Below are 21,802 nucleotides of genomic sequence, written 5' to 3'. Positions count from 1 at the left end.
AATAAATAATAAACAAATAAAGGCGTCAAACACGAGCAGAATGAACCAGAACGAAACAACAGACAGGTCAACACACAGTCCTGATGTTTTACTGGTGGTTCAGAACATGTACAGGACCGTGAACACAACACAGAGAAAACACCAGGGACAAAAGACACAGGCTGCCACACAGAGCCGGGCCTCAGTTTGTCCTTTAGGTCCAGGGTTAGACTTTAAGTCAGATAAAGGTCCAGATCTAAGTCAGATAAGCGTCTAGATCTAAGTCAGATAAAGGTCCAGATCTAAATCAGATTAACGTCCAGATCAAAGTCAGATAAGCGTCTAGATCTAAATCAGATTAATGTCCAGATCTAAATCAGATAAGCGTCCAGATCTAAATCAGATAAGCGTCTAGATCTATGTCGGATGAACGTCCAGATCTAAGTCGGATAAACGTCCAGATCTAAGTCGGATAAAAGTCCAGATCTAAGTCAGATAAACGTTCAGATCTAAATCAGATAAACGTCCAGATCTAAGTCAGATAAACGTCCAGATCTAAGTCAGATAAATGTCCAGATTGACTGTATTTATGGCTGATGCACTGGTTAGTCGTGTACCCTCTTCTCTCAGAACGTGTTAATATTTGTCTGTGAATTGTCCAGATAATGATTATTTAATGACTAAATAAGCGCACATAATATACAAAATGATAAACAATTATTTCAGCAATTTATTAGTTGTGATTAATTAATCAATCAATCAATGTTTCAGCCCTACTTTAAAGACAATTGTTGTCTTGTTGACAATTGTCCAACACCTTAGGCACGTCTAAAATATCTTAATACACAAATATCGTGATGATATTGTGGGCTTCTGTATCGAAATATCATGAGTTTAAAAAACATTATTACAATTGTGTTTCTTTTTATGTGTTTGCACATACTCACTGTTTTGATGATTAAAATGTGTTTGTTTCATATTTAGTTTGTGCAGATACTGTTTGGTTCATGTGTAATAAATATTACGACTCTGGACATGAATCCCAGCGTCATTTATGGTTTTGTGAGTCGAATGACGTAAACTAAATCCTGACGTTTGGAGTCCGGTTCTGTGCGTCAGAGTCTGTGTTTGAACTAAATCTACAGAGTTTTACCTTTCCTGTTTCCGAGGCAACGTGTTTCGAGAGAAAAGTGGAGAGACCGAAGGAGATGACAGAGGACTGAGGCCAAAGAGAGACAAGATTTAGGAAAAAAAAATTGTACAAGTACCAGGTCTGAGTCGGGATCTTAAGTCTGGATCGGGTCTGAATCGAGATCTTAGTCTGGACCGGGTCTGAGCCAGGATCTTAGTCTGGACCCGAGTCTCGGCTCAGACCTGGTTCTGATCCAGATCCCGGCTCAGACCTGGTCCTAGCTAAGATCCTGGCTCAGACCTGGTAAAGACTAAAAATCTCGGCTCAGACATGATCCTGGTTCCGACCCGGTTCCCAGCTCAAACCTGGTCCACAGAGTACAGTTAAAGCCCCACCCTCCCTCACCTGTCGGAGACGCCAGTCTTCACGCTGCCCGTCCGCCCCAGGGCAGCCGTGTCGTCTCGCTGGTGCACGCTGCTGCCCACGCTCATGTCGATGGACTCGCTGCTGGTGTGCATGCTGCTGACAGAGGCGTAGCCCATGCTTCCCGAGCCCCCGAGCCCCAGTGTGCCCTCTCTGCTGGGGCCTGACGAGGTGCTCATGGAGGTGCCCCAGGTCAGGCTGCCGGAGGGGCCTGAGGACGAGTACACAGAGCCTGGGGTCGAGGCCTGGAGACATGACAAATATAAGGGTCAAACATATATAGATATTTAAAACAGTGTCCAGAAGACGACACTTAAATCTTTTTCTATGATAGGACAATATTGACATTTTGTGTCATGGCTAACATAATGGCAATTGATGATAATATCACAGTAATTACACACTTCAGACTATTCAAAATATAAGGTATAAAACATAAAAAAAAACTTCTTGGTGTAATTTGGTGTGTAGAAAGTAAACATAAACAAATAAAAGATTATCTTTGTTTTTACTAAAAGTACCATAAACGATCTACAGTGATCCCTTGCTATAACGCGGTTCACTTTTCGCAGTCTCGCTGCTTCGCGGATTTTCATCATGCATTGTGTTCTGCATTCTGATTGGCTAAACAGTCTCTCCGCGTCTTCTCTACCTGTGTGTCAATAACGTTATGGATTAATATGTACACGTACGTAAAACCGCTTGCCAAATTGAAGTTTGCGAGGCCGGTGAGAGCGCGCGTGTGAGCTGCGAAAGACGCCAGTGAGAGCGCGCGTGTGAGCTGCGAAAGACGCCAGTGAGAGCGCGCGTGTGAGCTGCGAACGACGCCAGTGAGAGCGGCGCTCGTGAGAGGCCGGTGAGAGCGGCGCGCGTGAGAGGCCGGTGAGAGCGGCGCGCGTGAGAGGCCGGTGAGAGCGGCGCGCGTGAGCTTCAATGTTTTATGGAGTATTTCATTGTATAATAACTGTAAAAAAATAAAGTTTACTATTTCGCCTATCGCGGGTTCGTTTTGGAACGTAACCCCCGCGATAAACGAGGGTTCACTGTATTCCTATTCCGACACCAAACCAACATAAACTTAAATAATATCATTATTATAACTGTTATCAAGTAAACAACTAGTGTGCCTTTAATACAAAAGTTACATTTACTAAAGTTGTTTTCAACTAAATAATGAACAAAGGAGTTACTTTAACCTGAGTCAGAGTCAAAGTGAAGTCATAGTTTTAGAGACAGATGGATCCTGCAGAGCCTGTTCTGTCATGTTTGTGTGATTCACAGAGATAAACACAGATGAATGTTTAAATAAAATAGACAAGAAGGTCAGAGGTCAGAGGAGAAGGTCAGAAGTCAGAGGAGCAGAGGAGAAGGTCAGAGGTCAAAGGAGAAGTTCAGATGTCAGAGAAGAAGGTCAGAGGAGCAGAGGAGAAGGTCAGAGGATCAGAGGTCAGACCTGTTCGCTGTCTCCCTGGTTTGCCTCTGTGCTGTTGGAGATGTGAGGGTTGGAGATGATGGTGGAGTTCTTCATGTTCTCAGCCGTTGTGATCGGACCTTGTTTACACGGTTTTCCTCCGAAGAGTCTGGAAGATAAAAGTCACAAAGTCCAGTTACAGCGTTTCAGGGGGACGTTTTCGGACCTGTAACCTGGTCTGATGATCATTTTAACGTCACACCGTGATACTTTCCTGGGAAAGCAATGACATCGCCACAGAGACAAACAGATGACTCTCCACCAGGAAAGTGACACATCGACCAATGTAAAACATTACCATTGAGTAATCGAACAACAGCACAATCGAATAATCATTATCTGGACCAAATGCAGATTCCAAAACAAGAGAGGAAGAAGTTTGATGACTAAAACGACAAATATAGTTAAATATAGTTCCAGGTTAAATATAGTTTCAACACAACAGTAATGTGTTGCTCATGGGGAGAGGGTTAGAACACACACTGGTTAGATTGTCAACCAGCACTAAGGCCACTGCAAAGTCCAGGAAGAACCTGGCGCCCAGGCTCTTCCTGAGAAGCACCCAGTGATCAAGAGTGAGTTTTAACACTAAAAGCTTTGGTCGAGTTTTGTCTGGGACAATTAGTTGAGCGAAAGCTAAATCTAGGGAGGGGGCAGACGAGACTGTCCCTAGACGTCAAGGCAGATAGTGCCTTGACGTCTAGGGACAGTCAAACATGGGAAAGAATCAATCTAAAAGCGATGTGCCCATCCCGGAGACACATGTCATGCTGGAAATGTCAAATAAATATGAGAAAGAAAGTCTGGAGTCTCTGCCAGTGTGGTCCAATAGATTTGGTTTTCCATCTTGCGGATCTCTAAGCATGGACAAAATGTATGATTCATGCCAGCAAAATTGCTAAATTCAATTCAATGAATAGAAATGAAGGTTTTGAGATTTCTGTCATGTCTTTTTGATTTTAATGCATTTTTTTCCTGTTGTGTGAAGCACTTTAAATTGCCTTGTCTCATTCACATAGATGCATTTGTTTAAAATAATGCATTTTGAGTTGCTTTTTGAAGTTGCTTTGTTCCCTTAAATTCTGTGGTAAATGATAACATTCCTGCTCCAGACATCACTGTTGACACGTTAGCGCTGACTCGTTTTACATTTTGGTAGAACGTTTAGTTAATTTTGTCCACGCTGATGTAAATAACACGGCTTATTGTTATTTAAGATTTGGTGATTAAGCCTCAGACACACTTCGGAAGTGTGAACTGTCTGCTGTATTTTCATGGCTCACCTGCGTAGGGTCGGTGAGGACACTTGTTGCCTCCCCACACTTCCTGCTGCAGGCTCAGCCCCCTTCTCTCGGTCCGTCTGATTGGTCAGTTTGCCCAGGTTCTTATTGGTCACAGACAGAACAGCCGCCTCGATGCTGCTCGTGGATGACCTGTTGCCGTTCCTTGCGGCGGCTCCAGAGCGCCCCGGCCTGGGCAGACTGCGGTACTGCAGCGAACCTCGAGCGCTCATGGGTAAGAAGGCGTCGTCATGGTGACCCAGGAGACTGCCCACTTCCTGTCCAGACTTCAGACTTCCAGCTGCAGAGGAAGCATCAACACATTTTAGAGTTTATATTATATTACGTGTATTAAAGGTGCCATAACATGCTTTTTTCATGTTTTGTAGTCTATCCTAAGTGTATAATTGATAATAATAATAAGGGTTGTGCAACACCCATAACATAATAGTTAAGAAATATCACCCATACCAACCCGGAAATGCAAACGGCGTGGTTTGATATTCGCCCCCACCCTTGCGAAGAGCGATCTGGCTCCCCCGCCCAACCCGTGACGTAGTCTCAGCGAGAGCGTGTGTGCCCCGCCCACCCGTGACGTAGTCTCAGAGAGAGCGTGTGTGCCCCGCCCACCCGTGACGTAGTCTCAGAGAGAGCGTGTGTGCCCCACAGCTGTGTGCTGTAAAGCTCCGCGGTGCGCCGCTCCGCGCGAGTGAGTGAGAAAGAGTCTACTTTGAGACTAAATAAAACTGGTGTTAATTCTACAGCGTGCGCAAAACATATATCTATAAATCTATATCTATCATATTTATAATTATAATTATATATATATATATTTATAATTATAATTATATATATATATATATATATATATATACATATATAATTATATATATATATATATATATATATATATATATATATATATATATATATACATATATAATTATATATATATATATATATATATATATATATATATATATATAATTATATATATATATATATACATATATAATTATATATATATATATATACACATACATACATACATACATACATACATACATACATATATATATATATATATATATATATATATATATATATATATATATATATATATATATATATATATATATATATATATATATATATATATATATATATATATATATATATATATATATACATACTTACTTACTTATACTTTCTCCATGTGTTATACTGTAAACAGGAAGTCAGTCTGGAGGTAAAAGGTTAGAGGGCATCCAAAAAATGCTTTCAGACCAATCAAAGTGCAGTAGATGCGAGGTCAGAATGACTTAAAGGACATATTATGCAACTTTCTCTCTCCTCTAACCCTCTTTTAACATTGTTCCTCATTACAAACACAGCTGGAGTTACATTAAAGGTTGAATGGACGATTTTCTTGGCCCAAATTTTAGTCTTATTTCCTCGTGGCGTGGACAGCCGATTAGTTCTGCCACGTATCAATCATAAAACGCACCTACCACTCACCTGCAGCCACGTCTGGTTCGTCCCCCGAGAGCAGCACGGTTCCGCGTGTCTAAGCGCATTGATCTATCATAATATAGTTCCCTCCGTGTACGGGACAAAATTAGGACGGAGAAAGACAGTTCGAGTTGACTCATAAGAGACTGAAATCTATGGGAGACGAGAGATGCAATGTGATCCGTCGCGCTAATAAACAAACGCAGGTGTGTGTTGTATCAGTCCACACGGGGGAGTGCGCATGAGCACTTCCGCCTGCGTTCTCAAATCGCCGAAAAATCATCCATTGCGCCTTTAAGCTTCATTCACAGTTTGATGAATCCCGGTTAGAAAGTCCTCTCCCTCCAAGCCTCAAAAACACTCAGTTTTGAATCTCCTCAATAACTGAAGTTTTCTCCATCTGTGACGTGGCTCTGATAATCTGCTGTTTTTGACTCCAGATATAATCTCCAGACTCGATTTGAGCATTTCTACCCTCTAATCACGATCAGTACAACATGAGATGCCAAACTAAAGGTACTCAAAAACATGTTTAAAGGCTGATAACAACACAAATAATGCATAATGTTTGTCCTTTAAACCAAAGCATTCAAAATGGCTGCTTCATCAAACTTTTGTTTTAGCAATTTTGTACCAAGACCAAAGTAAACTGGAGACATGAATACATTTAGTGCATAGAACATAATATTGCCTAAATGTAACCTTTTATTTATACATTTATCTAAGAACCTATTCTCATTTACAATTTAAACAAAACAGCAGCATGACAGGTAAACTACTCTTTATTGTCCAATGCAGTGTGTGACGGAAATGAGGCTCCTCCCACCTCATTCATAATGTGTGAAGTGTGTAATACAAAAACCCCTAACTAATGGATCATTGAGATAATATTAATGAACTAATTTTGTAATAGAATAATTGCTATCAGGCACAGACATAAAAAGACTGCAAGAATTAGATGAAAATGACACACTATAATGACTTACCTCTATTTAGTGTAATTTATGAAAAACCTATAATGTTTGTAAATGAACAGAGAGCGTCAAGTGCTTAACTTTAGCTTTTTCTGGGTCAAATTTATAGAAAATCTAATTCTAAAGGAATTATGGAGGATTTTTTTGGCGCCAAGTCTGAGTCTCGTTTCCTCGTGGCGTGGACAGTTGATAAGTCCTCCCACACCTGCAGCCTCGTTCTATCTCGTTCCCAGCATAGCACCACGTTTCCCTGGCTGCGCATGCGTGGTTGATATGCTGGTGTTTGTTTAGCGAGTTCCTTCAGTGTGCAGTACAAAATGACGACAGAGAAAGACTGGCTCAGAAGAGACGGAAATCTGCGGAGACGAGAGATGCGATGTGATCCGTTGCGCTAATAAACAAACACACGTGTAGCAGCGAGGCTGTTGCGTGCTTCCGCATGGGGGCGAGTGAGCACATGCGCACTTTTCAAAAAGGGACTAACAGTCGCTTGAGTTCTCAATTCGGCGAAAAATCCTCTATTATTCCTTTAAGGGCCTTTCGCAAACTATTTATCCAATCGATTAATTAATGACATAATTGTTAATTTAATGGATTAGCCCTGAAGTGTCTCAGAAATATAAACTGAATACATATAAACTATAAATCTTTTTAAAAACCTTCACATTATTTTGCATTGATCACCTCCAGTGAGAGCTCTGGTTCCAGACTTGGGCAGTTTCCCGAGTGTGGCCGAGCCGCTGGTGATGGTGGCGCCACTGGCCGTGACCAGAGTGCTCGACTTCTTGAACCCGAAAGAGGAGCCTGAGTTTGGGGCGCGGCAGGACAAAGCGCTGGTCTCTGGAAGTGTCTGTGTCAGGAGCAGGTTTGTGGAGCCGCGACTCGGACAGAGCGATGTCTTTTTGAGTTCGTCTGTAGTGTCAGAGGGAGGAGAAACTCTGCCTTTCTCCGACACTTTTACATCATCCGTTTTAGCTGTAAAAGAGAACAGACATAAAACATTCCAAAGTCTAAGTTTATGGGTTTAGCTTTAAATCTAGAGCATTGAGGCTACTCCAGGGGGCGCGCTAATATGTCTGAAAACACTTTTCAATTGTTGCCATTTTGCATTTATAACAATTTCCCTAATGTGGGACAGGTAACCGTTCAATTATCTGATTTGAAAATAATAAACACACCAGCAGTACCTGTGTGCTGTCCCCGGGCGGTGCTGTTCGCGTTGCTGGCTGTGGAGCTGGTTTTGGTTCTGGGGGAAGTGACGCCGACCTGTGCGCTCAGGCCCCGCCTCCAGGACCCAGTCTGGGCCCCGGTCTGGGCCCCGGTCTGGGCCCCGGTCTGGGCTGATCCCTGGTTCTTTCTACCGTGAGCCCTTTGGTCCAGTTTTGCTCCAGAGTCTGAGGTCCACTGTCCCGAAGAGGCCACATGCTTCTCTGCATCTGTCACTGGCTGAAAACACAAACACAGAGTTTATGGGGGCGCTATGTAACTTTTCTGCTTGACTCTATGGAGATGTTACTGCTTTGACATGGGTCAAGGCACTCAAAGTTTATTAACTTAGTGCCTTCCAACACAACTCTTTGTGTCTCCATGAGGTCTTATTCTGTGCAAATGTTTTAACCCTGTAACGCAAGATCTTTAAAGCAGAACTAAGTAATAACATTGTCACCTTAATAAACATCTCTGTAAGTCTTTGGGATAGTTAAATATGTATTTTTGGAGAGTTTGAAGTGATATCAAGTGTTATTGCCCCCCTTTTGTCTCTGGGCGTAAAACCAGACTTTAACCAAAAGACAACTCTCCTGAAAAAACCCTGGCTCTGTTTATATTTGATCATGTTAAATGTTTTTGTACTGTCTTATTATGATACAGAAAGAAAGATTTTTTTTTTTAGAAAAGCTTTTGCGTCTGTTCTCCGACAATTTATTTTCACAAGGGAACTGCAGGGGGAGCTCTATAACTAGATTTACTTCTGCTTTAATCTCCTCTCAACTGTTATGTGTGTAAAATGTGCACAGTGAGCTAAATCTTGATTGCACATTATAAGTTTGGTGGTGGTTTTTCCTGCATATCCGCAAGACTGAACAGCCGACTTTTACAGAGGATCTTCAGGAGTTTTTTAGAGCATTGGGTCGCTTAATGCCTGAAGGAGGGCAGTTTACCGCCGGTTGCCAAGTGTTTGTTAAAGACTGTCGAGTTTTACAACCTGCACTGTAACATTAACACATTCAGAGCAGTTTAAGGGCACAAGCAAGTCTAAACCAGGACTGAACCGGTATATACTCATATACTCATATATAATCATGGCTAACGCTAGCAAAGTTTAATCTAAAGTTTTTTTTTTAAGAGTTTATTCATAATCACAGCTAACATTAGAAATTTTCCAACTAATGGTTTATTTAAGAGTTTATTCATTATTATAGCCAACACTAGCGACTTTACAGCTAAAGGTTTATTTAAGAGTTTATTCATAATCACAGCTAACATTAGTGATCTTACAGCTAATGGTTTATTTAAGCATTTATTCACAATTATGGCTAATGTTAGCAACTTTACAGCTTATGGTTTAATTAAGAGTTTATTCATAATCACAGCTAACGCTAGCGACCTTACAGCTAACAGTTTATTTAAGAATGTATTCATAATCATGGCTAACGCTAGTGACTATACAGCAAACGGTTTATTTAAGGTTTCGACCCCACAGACAGGATAGCTACAGGTAAGCGTCAGAGACTTTAACTGAACGCTCCCTGACTTAAAAAAAACAAACACTTCAGCTGTGTTTTCAGAAGCTACACAGACTTTATTAAATCATGTTAGATGTGCTCTCTCGGTTTCTCTCTCACAATATTATGATTCGTTTTCTGTGCTTAAAGTGTCAACAAAAGGCTGTCACACAGGTCCAGGTGGAGAGGAGCAATTCACAAAGCAAACAGGCCAATAAAGGCTGAACCAGGACATAACCAGGACATAACAATGTCTAAACCAGGTCTAAACCAGGACGGAATCAGGACTAAACAAGGACAGAACCAGGTCTAAACCAGGTATAAACCAGGTCTAAACCAGGTCTGAACCAGGTCTGAACCAGGTCTAAACCAGGTCTAAACCAGGTCTAAACCAGGTCTAAACCAGGTCTAAACCAGGTCTAAACCATGTCTAAACCATGTCTAAACCATGTCCAAACCATGTCTAAACAAGGTCTAAACAAGGTCTAAATAAGGTCTAAACTAGGACGGAACCAGGTCTAAAACAGGTCTAAACAAGGTCTGAACCAGGTCTAAACAAGGTCTGAACAAGGTCTAAACCAGGTCTAAACCAGGACGGCATCAGGACTAAACAAGGACAGAACCATGTCTAAACCAGGTCTAAACAATGTATAAACCAGGTCTAAACCATGCCCAAACCAAGTCTAAACCATGTCTAAACCATGTCTAAACCCATGTCCAAACCATGTCTAAACAAGGTCTAAACAAGGTCTAAACAAGGTCTAAACCAGGACGGAACCAGGTCTAAACCAGGACGGAACCAGGTCTGAACCAGGTCTAAACAAGGTCTGAACCAGGTCTAAACCAGGTCTAAACCAGGTCTAAACAAGGTCTGAACAAGGTCTGAACAAGGTCTAAACCAGGACGGAAACCAGGTCTAAACCAGGTCTAAACCAGGTCTGAACCAGGAAATAACCAGATCTAAACCAAGTCTTAACCAGGTCTGAGCAAGGTCTATACCAGGTCTGAACCAGGTCTAAACCAGGACAGAACCAAGACATAAACAAGTCTAAACTAGGACATAACCAGGACTAAACCAGGTCTAAACAGGGACATAACCAGGACTAAACCAGGACAGAACCAGGTCATAACCAGGTCTAAACAAGGTCTGAATCAGGACAGAACCAGGTCTAAACCAGGACAGAACCAGGTCTAAACCAGGACTAAGTCAGGACTAAACCAGGACTAAGTCAGTACTAAACCAGGACTAAGTCAGGACTAAACCAGGTTTAACCAGGACTGAACCTGAAGTCCATGTCTGCAGGATGAGGGCAGTAACAGAATATACTCGTTTTTCGCTGCACTTACTTTGTTTACAAAGTGTCTTGTGGTTCTTGTCTGTGTCACGCTCGGCTCATGTGAGTCTGGGGCCGAGAGTGAATTCCTCAAACTGGAATGTCACATTGAACTACAGCTGACCCTGGACAGGTTTAGACAGGGGACGGACCGGGTTTAGTCCTGGTTCTGTCTCGTTCAGTAACAGTGGCTGAGGTAAATCTCAACTACTTTATGATTTAACCACTAGTAAAATCCTTGAGTGCAAATTGTCTCTGCATTTTGTATGTTGGTGACATTTGATTTCAGAGATTTACTTTCAGAACCCAGCAACAAAATCGCCACAAACCAGTTCAGACCTGGGTAAGACCCGATTGGGATTCAGTTCAGACCAGATTCAGACCCATTAAGTACCTGTGAGTTGAGCTGTTTCCTCTGAGTGGCCGGCGTATTGGCGTAGGAGGAAATGGATGAGCTGGTGTTGATATCGTCGGTGTCAATGTTGTCGCTGATTCCACTGCTCACTGAACTGCTGTCGTCCCAACTGCAGTCAAACAACAAAACATTATGCAATTTATGTCATCATATCAGAAAAACAGATCCATCATGTTCACTGAGACATTTAAATCACTCTCCCTCAACACCAGGGATGAACCAGGTCTAAACCAGGACTGAATCAGGACTGAACCAGGTCTAAACCAGGTCTAAACCAGGACTAGATCAGGGCAAAACCAGGTCTAAACCAGATCTAAACCAGGACTAAACCAGATCTAAACCAGGACTCAACCAGGTCTAAACCAGGTCTAAACCAGGTCTAAACCAGATCTAAACCAGGTCTAAACCAGGGCTAAACCAGGTCTAAACCAGGGCTAAACAAGGTCTAAACAAGGTCTAAACAAGGTCTAAACCAGGACTAAATAAGTTCTAAACCAGGACTAAACCAAGTCTTATTGGTGTGAATTAATATTCCGTCTCCATAACTCGCTCTTCACAGTTTGACTCCAGAGTCTATGAATGAGTCTGTCCATCATCACACAAAAGAGGATGACGTCACCGAGCTGCAATCAAGGCCAGCGCGTTCAGTCAAGCTGCGTTCAGCGTCAGTGTGTTCAGTTTCGTGCTGCGTTCAGTTTTGTGCTGCGTTCAGAGTCGTGCTGCATTCAGTCATGCTGCGCTCAAGGCGGATGTTCACTGTCAACATTCAACTGAACCTAACACTGGAGCCAAAGTCTGTGAAAAGAAGCTTGTGTTTCTGTGCTTCACTTTAAAACTCAGAGGAAAATATCATCAGCATTTGTCATCTTATCTGGAACATTTCAGCGACTGGACCAAACCAAATCACTGTCAGCGTTCCAAATACCTATTGATTATAAAGCTTGGACTTGAGTGTGACCAGGAACGTTAAGTTAAAATTTAAGTTGTGGTAAAGTGAGTTTGTAGTAACAGTACCACTAGAGTAATCCATTTTACAGTTTGTTTCCACGGCGACACGAGAAGTCTGGATTAGTTTGAATGAAAAGTGGGTCATCGGCTAAAAACCTTTGTGTTTAAAGAGCTTTGAAGTGACAAGTCCATTCAGAACAAGAAGACTGAGAATAATGCAACACTTGGATGCCAACTGCCATAAAACAACAACAACAACAACAACAACAACTGAGAATAAGGTCTAAACCAAGACCAAACCAGGTGTAAACCTGGTTTAGTCTTAGTAAACACCTCCTCATCAACACCTCCTCATAGTAAACACCTCCTCATCAACGCGGGGAAGACCAAGGAGATGGTGGTGGATTTCCGCAGACGCCACCCCACTGCCCCCTCACCAGTGAACATCCAGGGATGGGACATTGAGAGAGTGGACTCATACAAGTACCTGGGTGTTCATCTGAACCACAAACTGGACTGGACTCATAACACAGACGCACTGTACAGGAAGAGTCAGAGTCGGCTCTACCTCCTGAGGAGACTCAGGTCTTTTGGAGTGACAGGGCCACTCCTGAAGACCTTCTACGACTCTGTGGTGGCATCATCTCCTGTAGGTGTGGCCTGCTGGAGCAGCAGCATCACAGAGAGGGAGAGGAAGAGGCTGGACAGAGTCATCAAGAAGTCCAGCTCCGTCCTGGGCTGTGCTCTGGACTCGGTGCAGGAGGTGGGGGACAGGAGGGTCCTGGCTAGATTCACATCTATGCTGGACCATGAGTGTCACCCCCTGCAGGACACTCTCTCCGCTCTGGAGAGCAGCTTCAGTGAGAGACTGATCCACCCTCGATGTGTGAAGGAAAGGTTCCGTAGGTCTTTCCTTCCTGCTGCTGTCAGACTTTATAACAAAAACTGTTAGTACTGAACACTCGCAATACTGACCTAACCATGTGCAATTCTGTCATATGTGCAATTGCTGTTGGAATTCATGTGCAATTACTGTGCAATTACTGTGAAATTCATGTGCAATCTATGTGCTGTCGTGACACATATTCATGTGCAATTACTGTCGTGATCACATGCAATGGTATTTATGTATTTATTTATTTGTCTATGGGAGATTTTATTTATAGGAGATCTTCTACTGAAAGTGTTTTTCAGACTTCCTATAAGTGATCTGTTCTTCTGTATCTACCTCTGTATCTACCTGCGTTGCACCAATGAAATTTCCCCATGTGGGACAATAAAGGAATATCTTATCTTATCTTAAAGCAGAACTAAGCCAGGTCTAAACCAGGTTTGAATCAGGTCCAGTGTTCTCACTGGGCTGAGGTTGGACAGCCGTAGGCGGCGCTCGCAGAAAGCACTTAAAAAATTTGCGCTCGCGCTCAATATGGAAAGCCAATATGATCACACTCCGCCACTTAGGAACGGCGTATCGCACCGTATTTTCCGTCAGACGGCGTTCTCTTAATTTACGCCATATTGGCTTTCCATATCTTTTGGGTACCGTGCGAGCGCCGTGGTGCTTTGGCGCGCACATGGGGGCCCGCCATGCCAAAACCCCTCAGCAAGAACACTGAGGTCTAAAGCAGGACTAAACTGAACCAAACCAGGACAAAACCAGGTCTAAACCTGAACCACAAACGGGAGATTCCAAAAGTCAAGCTACAGCAGAACGTGTCAATTTAGAGGCGGAGGATGTTTAAAAGACGTGATCATCCCTGAGAGAGATGAATGGCCTCAAAATGTGAAGAAGTGTCTGAAGAGGAGGAATATCAGGCCATCACAAACAAACGCTAGAAGGAAAAATGTGATGAACAAACTATCAAATACAGGACAGAACAACAGAATAGACACACTAAATTATAACTGAAGGAGAAGGAACACAAACAGTAACAAAGGATTTAAGTAAAGCAGGTCTGCGGAACGTCAAGTGCCCCCTACTGGTCGGACGACTCATTGAACTAAAATGCAGTTAAGATAAATATTTAACATTTTGCCTGAAATTATAAAAACAAATATCACAGAATATCACATTCCTGGTTGTAAATCTAGGAAATTACCCAGCAAACACGGCGCAAAAACATTTATTTTTTTTATTTGACACATATTATTTTCATTTTATTGGATTCATATTTAGAGAATAAAAAAAGTTGTTTCTTTGTGTGAATTCTGCCTAAACTTTGACTGGAATGAGTATCCCTAGTGTGATGTCACTTCCTGTCATTTTCTACAGATTTTTCAACATTTTCTCCACAAATACTTACATGATTGGTGTAAAACTATACAGCAAATAAAGTCAAGATTAGAAAACGGTAAAAACCTGTCACTTTGAATAAAGACTGTTACCCTGTTCAATATGTTACTCAAGAGACAACATTACTGTTTTTATTTTAACCAATATACTGTTCATGTAACGACATTTAAAGATTATTTACAGTATTACTGCTTCATTTTCATTTTTTCCCCTCACAGTTTTATTGTAATAGTGTGTTTGTTACAATCAATTTAATTAGTTAATAACAAAGGAGGTTAATATTTCAAATGTCAATGTGGTCGATGCTGCTCTGTCTGATCATTTTTGCGTTGACCTATCTGTTTTTCCCAAACCATCAGCTGGTCCTGCAGTTGTTCGGAGGAGACACATAAATGACAGCATAGGTGCACTGTTTAAAGAAATTATAAACTTTGAAAATGTCTCATGTTCTAATGTAAATTATTTGTTGAACTCTGTTACATCTAGTGTTTTGAATGTTCTGGACACCATTGCCCCATGAAGGTTAAAATTGTTAAAAATAAGCAGTAAGCGCCATGGAGAAAGGATGATTCCGTCAGGAATGGAAAAGACGCAAGTCAAGAGATTTACAGAGAAAAGTTGTACATGTACAACCTGATTGTATGTAGAATTAGGGAAGGATATTTTTCAGAAATAATTTGAAGCTGCAGTAACAACTCACGTGTCCTATTTGCCACAGTAAAATTATTTAAAAACCCTCCAGCTCAGCTGCCGTTAGAACTAATTTCTACATCCAAGTGTAATGAGTTTGCATTATTTTTTATGACAAAGTTCAGGCCAATAAATGCTATAAATTCCATGATGCAAAAAACAACCTCAAAACCATCTAGACACTTAGAGCTAACAAACTTTGCACCTGTAACTGACAAAACTGTCCAGGATTCACGCAATTCATCTACATGCTGCCTCGATGTGTTCCCCACCAGATTTCTAAAGTCTGTGCTGAACAGTTTGTTCACTCCCTGATAGTTAACATGTCGCTTCAATCTGAAACATTCCCAATGCCTTTGAAAACTGCGGTCATAAAGCCTCTCCTAAAGAAGTGCAGTCTTGATGCTGCAGTACCTAGTCATTACCGGCCCATCTCTAATCTGCTATTTTGAGGCAAAGTCCTTGAAAAGGTTAAACAACCTTTTACCAACAGCTCACATATTTCCTCTTAATAAACACCTCATTTTATGGTTTTCAGTCAGGTTTTAGACGTCATCACAGGACTGAGACTGCTGTTGTGAAGGTGATAAATGACATCCACCTGAACACTGACACGGGCAAAGTCTGTCTTAATTCTGTTAGATCTGAGTGCTGCTTTAGACACTGTCAATCATGGGATCATCTTACAGAGACTAGAGGACTGGGTGGGCATCACTGGCACTGCCCTAAATTGGTTAAAGTCCTATCTAGAAGACAGGAAGTGCTTTGTTGAAATTGGTAACTGTGTCTCAGACCACATGCCCCTGACTTGTGTGGGTGCCCCCAAGGCTCAATCCTGGGACCCCGTCTGTTCAACCTCTACATGCTGCCATTAGGTCAGTTGATACGCAGCAAAAATGTGTCCTATCACAATTATGCAGACGACACTCAGATCTATGTTTCACTGACGGCAGATGAATATGGACCAGTGCATTCACTCTGTCACTGCATCCAACAGATCAGTGTGTGGATGCAAAACAACTTTCTCCAGCTGAACTCAGATAAGACTGAAATCATCGTCTTTGTGCCCACAGAAACCAAGAGAGTGTTGGCAGTCACATCCAGAGTCTCGCAAGTATAGTGTCTAAACCAGACTTTGAGAGACTTATCTATGTGTTTGTCTCCAGTAGATTAGACTACTGTAACAGCCTGCTCACTGGCCTCTCCAAACGAGCTGTAAAACAGTTGCAGTACATCCGTAACGCTGCTGCTCGGGTCCTGACTAGAAACAGGAAGTACCATCACATTAGTCCTGTTCTCAGGTCTCTGCACTGGCTACCTGTGGCTCAGAGAACATACTTTAAAGTAGCTCTACTTGTATACAAGTCTCTCCATGGCCTAGTACATCTCGGGCATGTTATGATATTTGTAATATATAAAAAGAAGTAAATCACACTAACTGTGAAAAAGATCATTTAAGTCAATTGTAAAGTATGTGTTCCATTCTTTAAACAACCTCTGTAAGCTAAACCCGCTAAACCCGTGCCCTTGAACGCTGCGTGTACCTGGAGCGGGGGTCCCGGTTGCCGAGGGAACCAGGGCAGCGAGGAAAGAAGCCGATTGGTCCAGACAGTTTCATGACTCTGTTTAAAAAGTAAGTCAAACAAAAAACTAAAAATAATAATCCTCTGCACAAACGTTAAATGTCCTCCGTGGTGGTCCAAGAAAGTCTGGTTCAAGCCCTGGTTCAAGCCCTGGTTCAAGTCCTGGTTCAAGTCCTGGTTCAAGTCCTGGTTCAGTCCTGGTTCAGTCCTTGTTCAGTCCTGGTTCAGTCCTTGTTTAGTTCCTGGTTGAGTCCTGTTATAAACCTGTTTGGATCCTGGTGTAGACTGACTTCATTTCTTACTTGATCCTGGTTGAGTATTGATTTAGACCGGATTCTGTCCTGGTTTAGTCCTGATTAAGTCCTGGTTTAGTCCTGGTTTATTCCTGGTTTATCCCAAGATTCCATCCTAGTTCTGACCCTGTATAGTCCTGGTTTAGCTCTTTGTTAGCCTCAGCTCTAGACCATCATTTAGCCTGGGGTTAGTCACTTTTTTAGTCCTTGTTTTGTCCTGCTTTAACCTGGGGTTAGTCCTGGTTTAGATCTTCTTTAATCCCTGCTTCAGACCCTGATTTAGACCCTTATTTAGTCCAGGTTAAGACCTCCCTTTGGACCTGGCTTGGTCCTGGTTTGGTTGTGCTCCAGTCCTGGTTTAGACCTTTTTAGATCCGGTTAAATCCTGATTTAGTCCTAGTCTCTGTGGGAGACTGTTCTTCGGACTGGTTTGCTCAAAGTCAAAGGGGGCGGGGCTAAAGACAAAGGCCACACCCCTTCTGTAAACATTAACCCCTTCACCACTTTTCAGACTAGAACAAACTCATCACAGTGAACAACCTTATCCAAAAACAGCAGCTTTTGTGAAGGTTTAGTTTGAAAAATTATTATTGTGTGATTATTATTTTACATTTATTGACTTCATTCGGGACAGTAAAAGATTAACATGTACGGACGGATAAATAAATCAGGCCTAAACCAGGTCTAAACCAGGGCTAAACAACGCTTAAACTAGGACTAAACCAGGAGAAACCAGGACTAAAGCAGGTCGAAACCAGGTCTGAACCAGGACTAAACCATGTTGAGTTTGTAAAAGGTTTAAAGAGTTTCGTGTCTCCTCTTTGTGTGAGACACTTTATAGTTTTGGTCTTGAGCGTTGCCGGATCTGCTCTTTAATTACTGTCCTGGTCTTGGTCCTGGTCCCAGCCTGAGGTCCAGGACTAAGGTCCTGTTTGGCCTGAGGAGGGCGGGGCTCGTCTGGGAACCGCTCCGGGTCAGACCGACTTTGATCCAGACTCAAATAACCATTATTTAAAGGACAACACAATAAAGGGAAAGTCCTGGTTTAGACCTGGTTTAGTCCTAGTTTAAACCTGGTTTGGACCTGGTTTTGGATCTGGTTTGGACCTGGTTTGGATCTGGTTTAGACCAGGACTGAATCTACTTGTTTTTCCATGATTATATTTTATTTACACAATGTTTTAATTTTGGCTTAATTCTGGAATCCAGACAATTTTTGCTCTTTTAAAATGTCCAAAAATAACTCTTTGATAATCCTGCTATGAAGTCCTGGATCAGGGCTTATTTGAGCCCGTCTCAGATCCCGGACTAGGACTCTGCTCAGGGCTTTGTTTACACATTAAACAGCCCAAAGAAAAGCCCTTTGTGTCGGAGCGAAGCCAGTGTTGCCAAAAAGCACAAAGGCACATTCCACACAGACTTTTCACAGTCCAGTCTCAAGAGCTGGACCCAGAGCTGGAGCCAGAGATGGACCCAGAGCTGGACCTGGACTCATGCAAGGCAAGATCCCAGGACTAAAAGCTAATTATGTGAAAGAATTAGCAAACCATGTCTAAACCAGGACTAAACCAGTTCCAAACCAGGTCCAAACCAGGAGGACTAAACCAAGATTAAAACTGGACTATCACACGGTTAAGTAGGTCAAAAAGCTGAATAAATCAGGATTTGAACAAGACAAAGGGCACAGACTGAACTAGAACTAAACCAGAACTTAAGAGGAGTTAAAGAAACCAGGTCTAAAACCAGGAGTAATCTGGACTATCACACAGTTAACTAGGTCTAAAACAAACTGTTAAATCAGGACTAAAACCAGACTTAATCAGGACTAGACCAGACTAAATCAGTACTAAAACCAGACTAAATCGGGACCAAAACTATACTAGGCACAGATTAAAACCAGGACTAAAGGAGCGTTTTGGAAAAATCACAAATATTCTGTATATCCCACAAAATATTCAAAAAGATTCAAAGTTCTTCAGTGGTTCATGACTTCATAAAGTCTGTCATTCCAGCACAGAAGTGAGAACGGATCGCTTAGAGAACAGTTAGTTTTAACAAAGAGGCGTGAAATACTACAGGTTTTACTGAGACAAAATACCATCAAAGCAGGTCAAACTGGAGCCAAATATGTGGGAATTATGAAAGAAATATGAGGCAAATATGGAGGAAAATATGAGGCAAATATGATACAAATATGTGGGGAATATGGGGAAATGTATGGCAAATATGAGTGAAATATTATGGAAATAAGAGGCAAATATGTGGGAGATATGAGGAAAATGTGAGGGGAATATGAGAGAAATATGAGCCAAATATGTGGGACTATAAATATGAGGGAAATATGTGGGAAATATGAGACAAATATGTAGGAAATATGAGGAAAATATGTGGGAAATATGAGGCAAGTAGGTGGGAAATATGAGGGAAACATGTGGGTAATTGGCGCTTTCTGTTTTTATTTTTTATAATATTTAATAATAAAAACTGAATTTAAACGTTTCCCGTGTCGTTTTTGAGTGAATCCTGCTCTGACATAAAATCTGTGTGAATCCCAGATAACCATTATTCAATTACTGAATCAGTTAAAACTATACTACATACTATATAATGGATTAATGTGATTAATCGATCCACTTGTTTCAGCTCTAAAATGGCTGCTGTTACTTTTCTCCCTCAGACTGAGCAGGTTGAAGCGCTGCAGAAACTGAATAATTTCCCTTGAGGATCAAAAAAGGATTTAAAGTCAGGTTTTTGCAGCGGAACGTCTCATACACAGATTAGAAAGTGTGGCTCTAAGGACAAATACATAAGATAAGATAAGATATTCCTTTATTGTCCCACATGGGGAAATTTCATTGGTGCAACGCAGGTAGATACAGAGGTAGATACAGAAGAACATATGTTCTACTATAATAATGAATACATAAAAACATAAATGACAATTAAGATTTAATAATGTCACTGTCTTTGTTATGTAGGGTATGTTGTGTTTTAGAGTCTGTTTAGTCCAGACATTTACCATTAACAAAATACGACTAACATTTGTAAAGTCGACCACACCACCTGGCTAGCTCAGTATAAGCTTAATGCTAGCTCAGTTTTAGCTCTCTCTTCTTTTCTCTTGCTTTCTCTCTCTCTCCTCTCAACAACAACAGCTAGCTCAGTTTAATGCTGCATTCTTGTCGTCCTCGGAGGTCAGATTTTCCAAGTTCCGACATGTAAATTCACTCTGGAACATTCTCACATCTCAGAAATCTTACTTAGAAACATTTCAGAACCCAGAGTTCCCAAAGGTAGACAATCCAACATGTCTGCCCCTGTGTTTGGATGAAATTTAACATCTGACAGGTAAAAATATTGATGGTTCTACTTTACCGTTAGTTACTCCCTACTACCCCCTGCTGTCTGTGAAGCTGCTCCTGTACTGCTGCTGAGCCTCTGTAGTTTTAAATGCTCTGTGATGCTAATGTTGCTAACGTCAACACGGAGCTAATACATGCGTTCGCAGATCCGGGAACTTGTACAGTAGCAACCCGAGTCCGCCATTTTGAAAGGGACACAACAGCACGTCTACTACATACGATATCCAGGATATATGAGGCCAAAATACCAAAAACATGCGTTCTGTAAGGTCATTGCTCTGTTGACAGACCAAGGAATGATAGCTTTGTCGTGTACCTTAGTTTTCCGTTCTTGTCTAAAGCAGGGGTGGCGAACCCGCGGCTCGCGAGCTGCATGTGGCTCTTTGCCTGGTTTCATGCGGCTCTTTTACGTTCATATCAACATTTGTGTTTGTGTTGTACCAGACGGCGCTCTGCGTTTGCGGAGGCGCCCGCAGGGATGTGTTGCCCACATCCTAACTACATAGTAAAAGAGGACTAGACAGGAATGCTGCCAAAATCCCTGAACTAATTTGATATTGAAATAAATGAATTGGGAGACGAGGAAAAAAATGTAAGATTAAAAGTTCCTGCAGAGTTTCGATCTCACGAACCTCTGCACGCAATGTCATGTCGCTAACCGCTGGGCCAACACACACAACAGTTTCCCACTAGAACAGGAAGAATAGTTGGTGAGTATGTGCGCTGCTCAACCGCACGGAAATGGAGCTTCGGCATTCTCCAGACCACAGCTCGGCAGCCAATCAAAGCCAAGCACACAGACTTTGTCGGCCAATCAGCACGCAGCATGCAAATTTTCACTTGTAAACTGTCATGGCGCGGGCCGAGGACATGGCCGAGGCGGACTTTAATCAAACGCTTCCCGGCCCGATTTAATGATAATATTTGTTGAACTGAGAGTTTGTGTGTGTGAGACACAATGTTCGTTGTTGAAAATGACTGGCTTGTGGTCTTATACTGTAGGAGTCCATTTCTGTCATTATCATGGTTGTGTGTGACATGATATTGTTAATAATAATAATAATTTGGCTGAGCAGAGGTGTGTGTGTAAGAGGAAGGGATGGGGTGATGTTCATGTGTGCCCATGTGTATGATGTGGCTCTTTGCCATTCGTTACATGGCATTCGTTAATGTTCATAAACTGTAAACCGCTGCTCATTGTTTTCCAGATTTGACACTAGAGTTTCAACCTCCAAGGACAAATAGAACGCACTATTATCTCAGTGTTAGCTTAGTGTTAGCTCAGTGCTAACTCAGTGTTAGCTCTTTTTTTTTTCCATTTTTGCTTTACATAAATGTGTTGTTTGAAAAAATATGTATATTAAACATTTTCATAAAAGTTTGCATTAGC

General features: G+C 41.8%; 1 protein-coding gene across 1 annotated transcript in view; it reads right to left on the bottom strand.

Annotated features, from left to right (window-relative positions):
• Positions 1-21,802, bottom strand: part of nav2a (neuron navigator 2a) — a 161,084-nt gene that overhangs the window by 50,606 nt on the left and 88,676 nt on the right. Inside the window, exons 12-18 of the mRNA XM_072464771.1 lie at positions 11,223-11,352; positions 7,959-8,217; positions 7,456-7,746; positions 4,289-4,586; positions 2,988-3,114; positions 1,517-1,779; positions 1,133-1,198 (exon numbers count right to left, since the gene is read on the bottom strand). Coding sequence (XP_072320872.1) covers positions 1,133-1,198; positions 1,517-1,779; positions 2,988-3,114; positions 4,289-4,586; positions 7,456-7,746; positions 7,959-8,217; positions 11,223-11,352 — 1,434 coding nt within the window. The remainder of the gene's footprint in view (positions 1-1,132; positions 1,199-1,516; positions 1,780-2,987; positions 3,115-4,288; positions 4,587-7,455; positions 7,747-7,958; positions 8,218-11,222; positions 11,353-21,802) is intronic.

Source organism: Eucyclogobius newberryi, unplaced genomic scaffold, assembly GCF_026437365.1.
Source record: "Eucyclogobius newberryi isolate DKJ021-1_F unplaced genomic scaffold, fEucNew1.0.hap1 SCAF_5, whole genome shotgun sequence".
NCBI classification, from domain to species: Eukaryota; Metazoa; Chordata; class Actinopteri; order Gobiiformes; family Gobiidae; genus Eucyclogobius; species Eucyclogobius newberryi.
The sequence above is the reverse complement of the archived record's forward strand: the minus strand, read 5'-3'. Positions and strand labels throughout refer to the sequence as shown.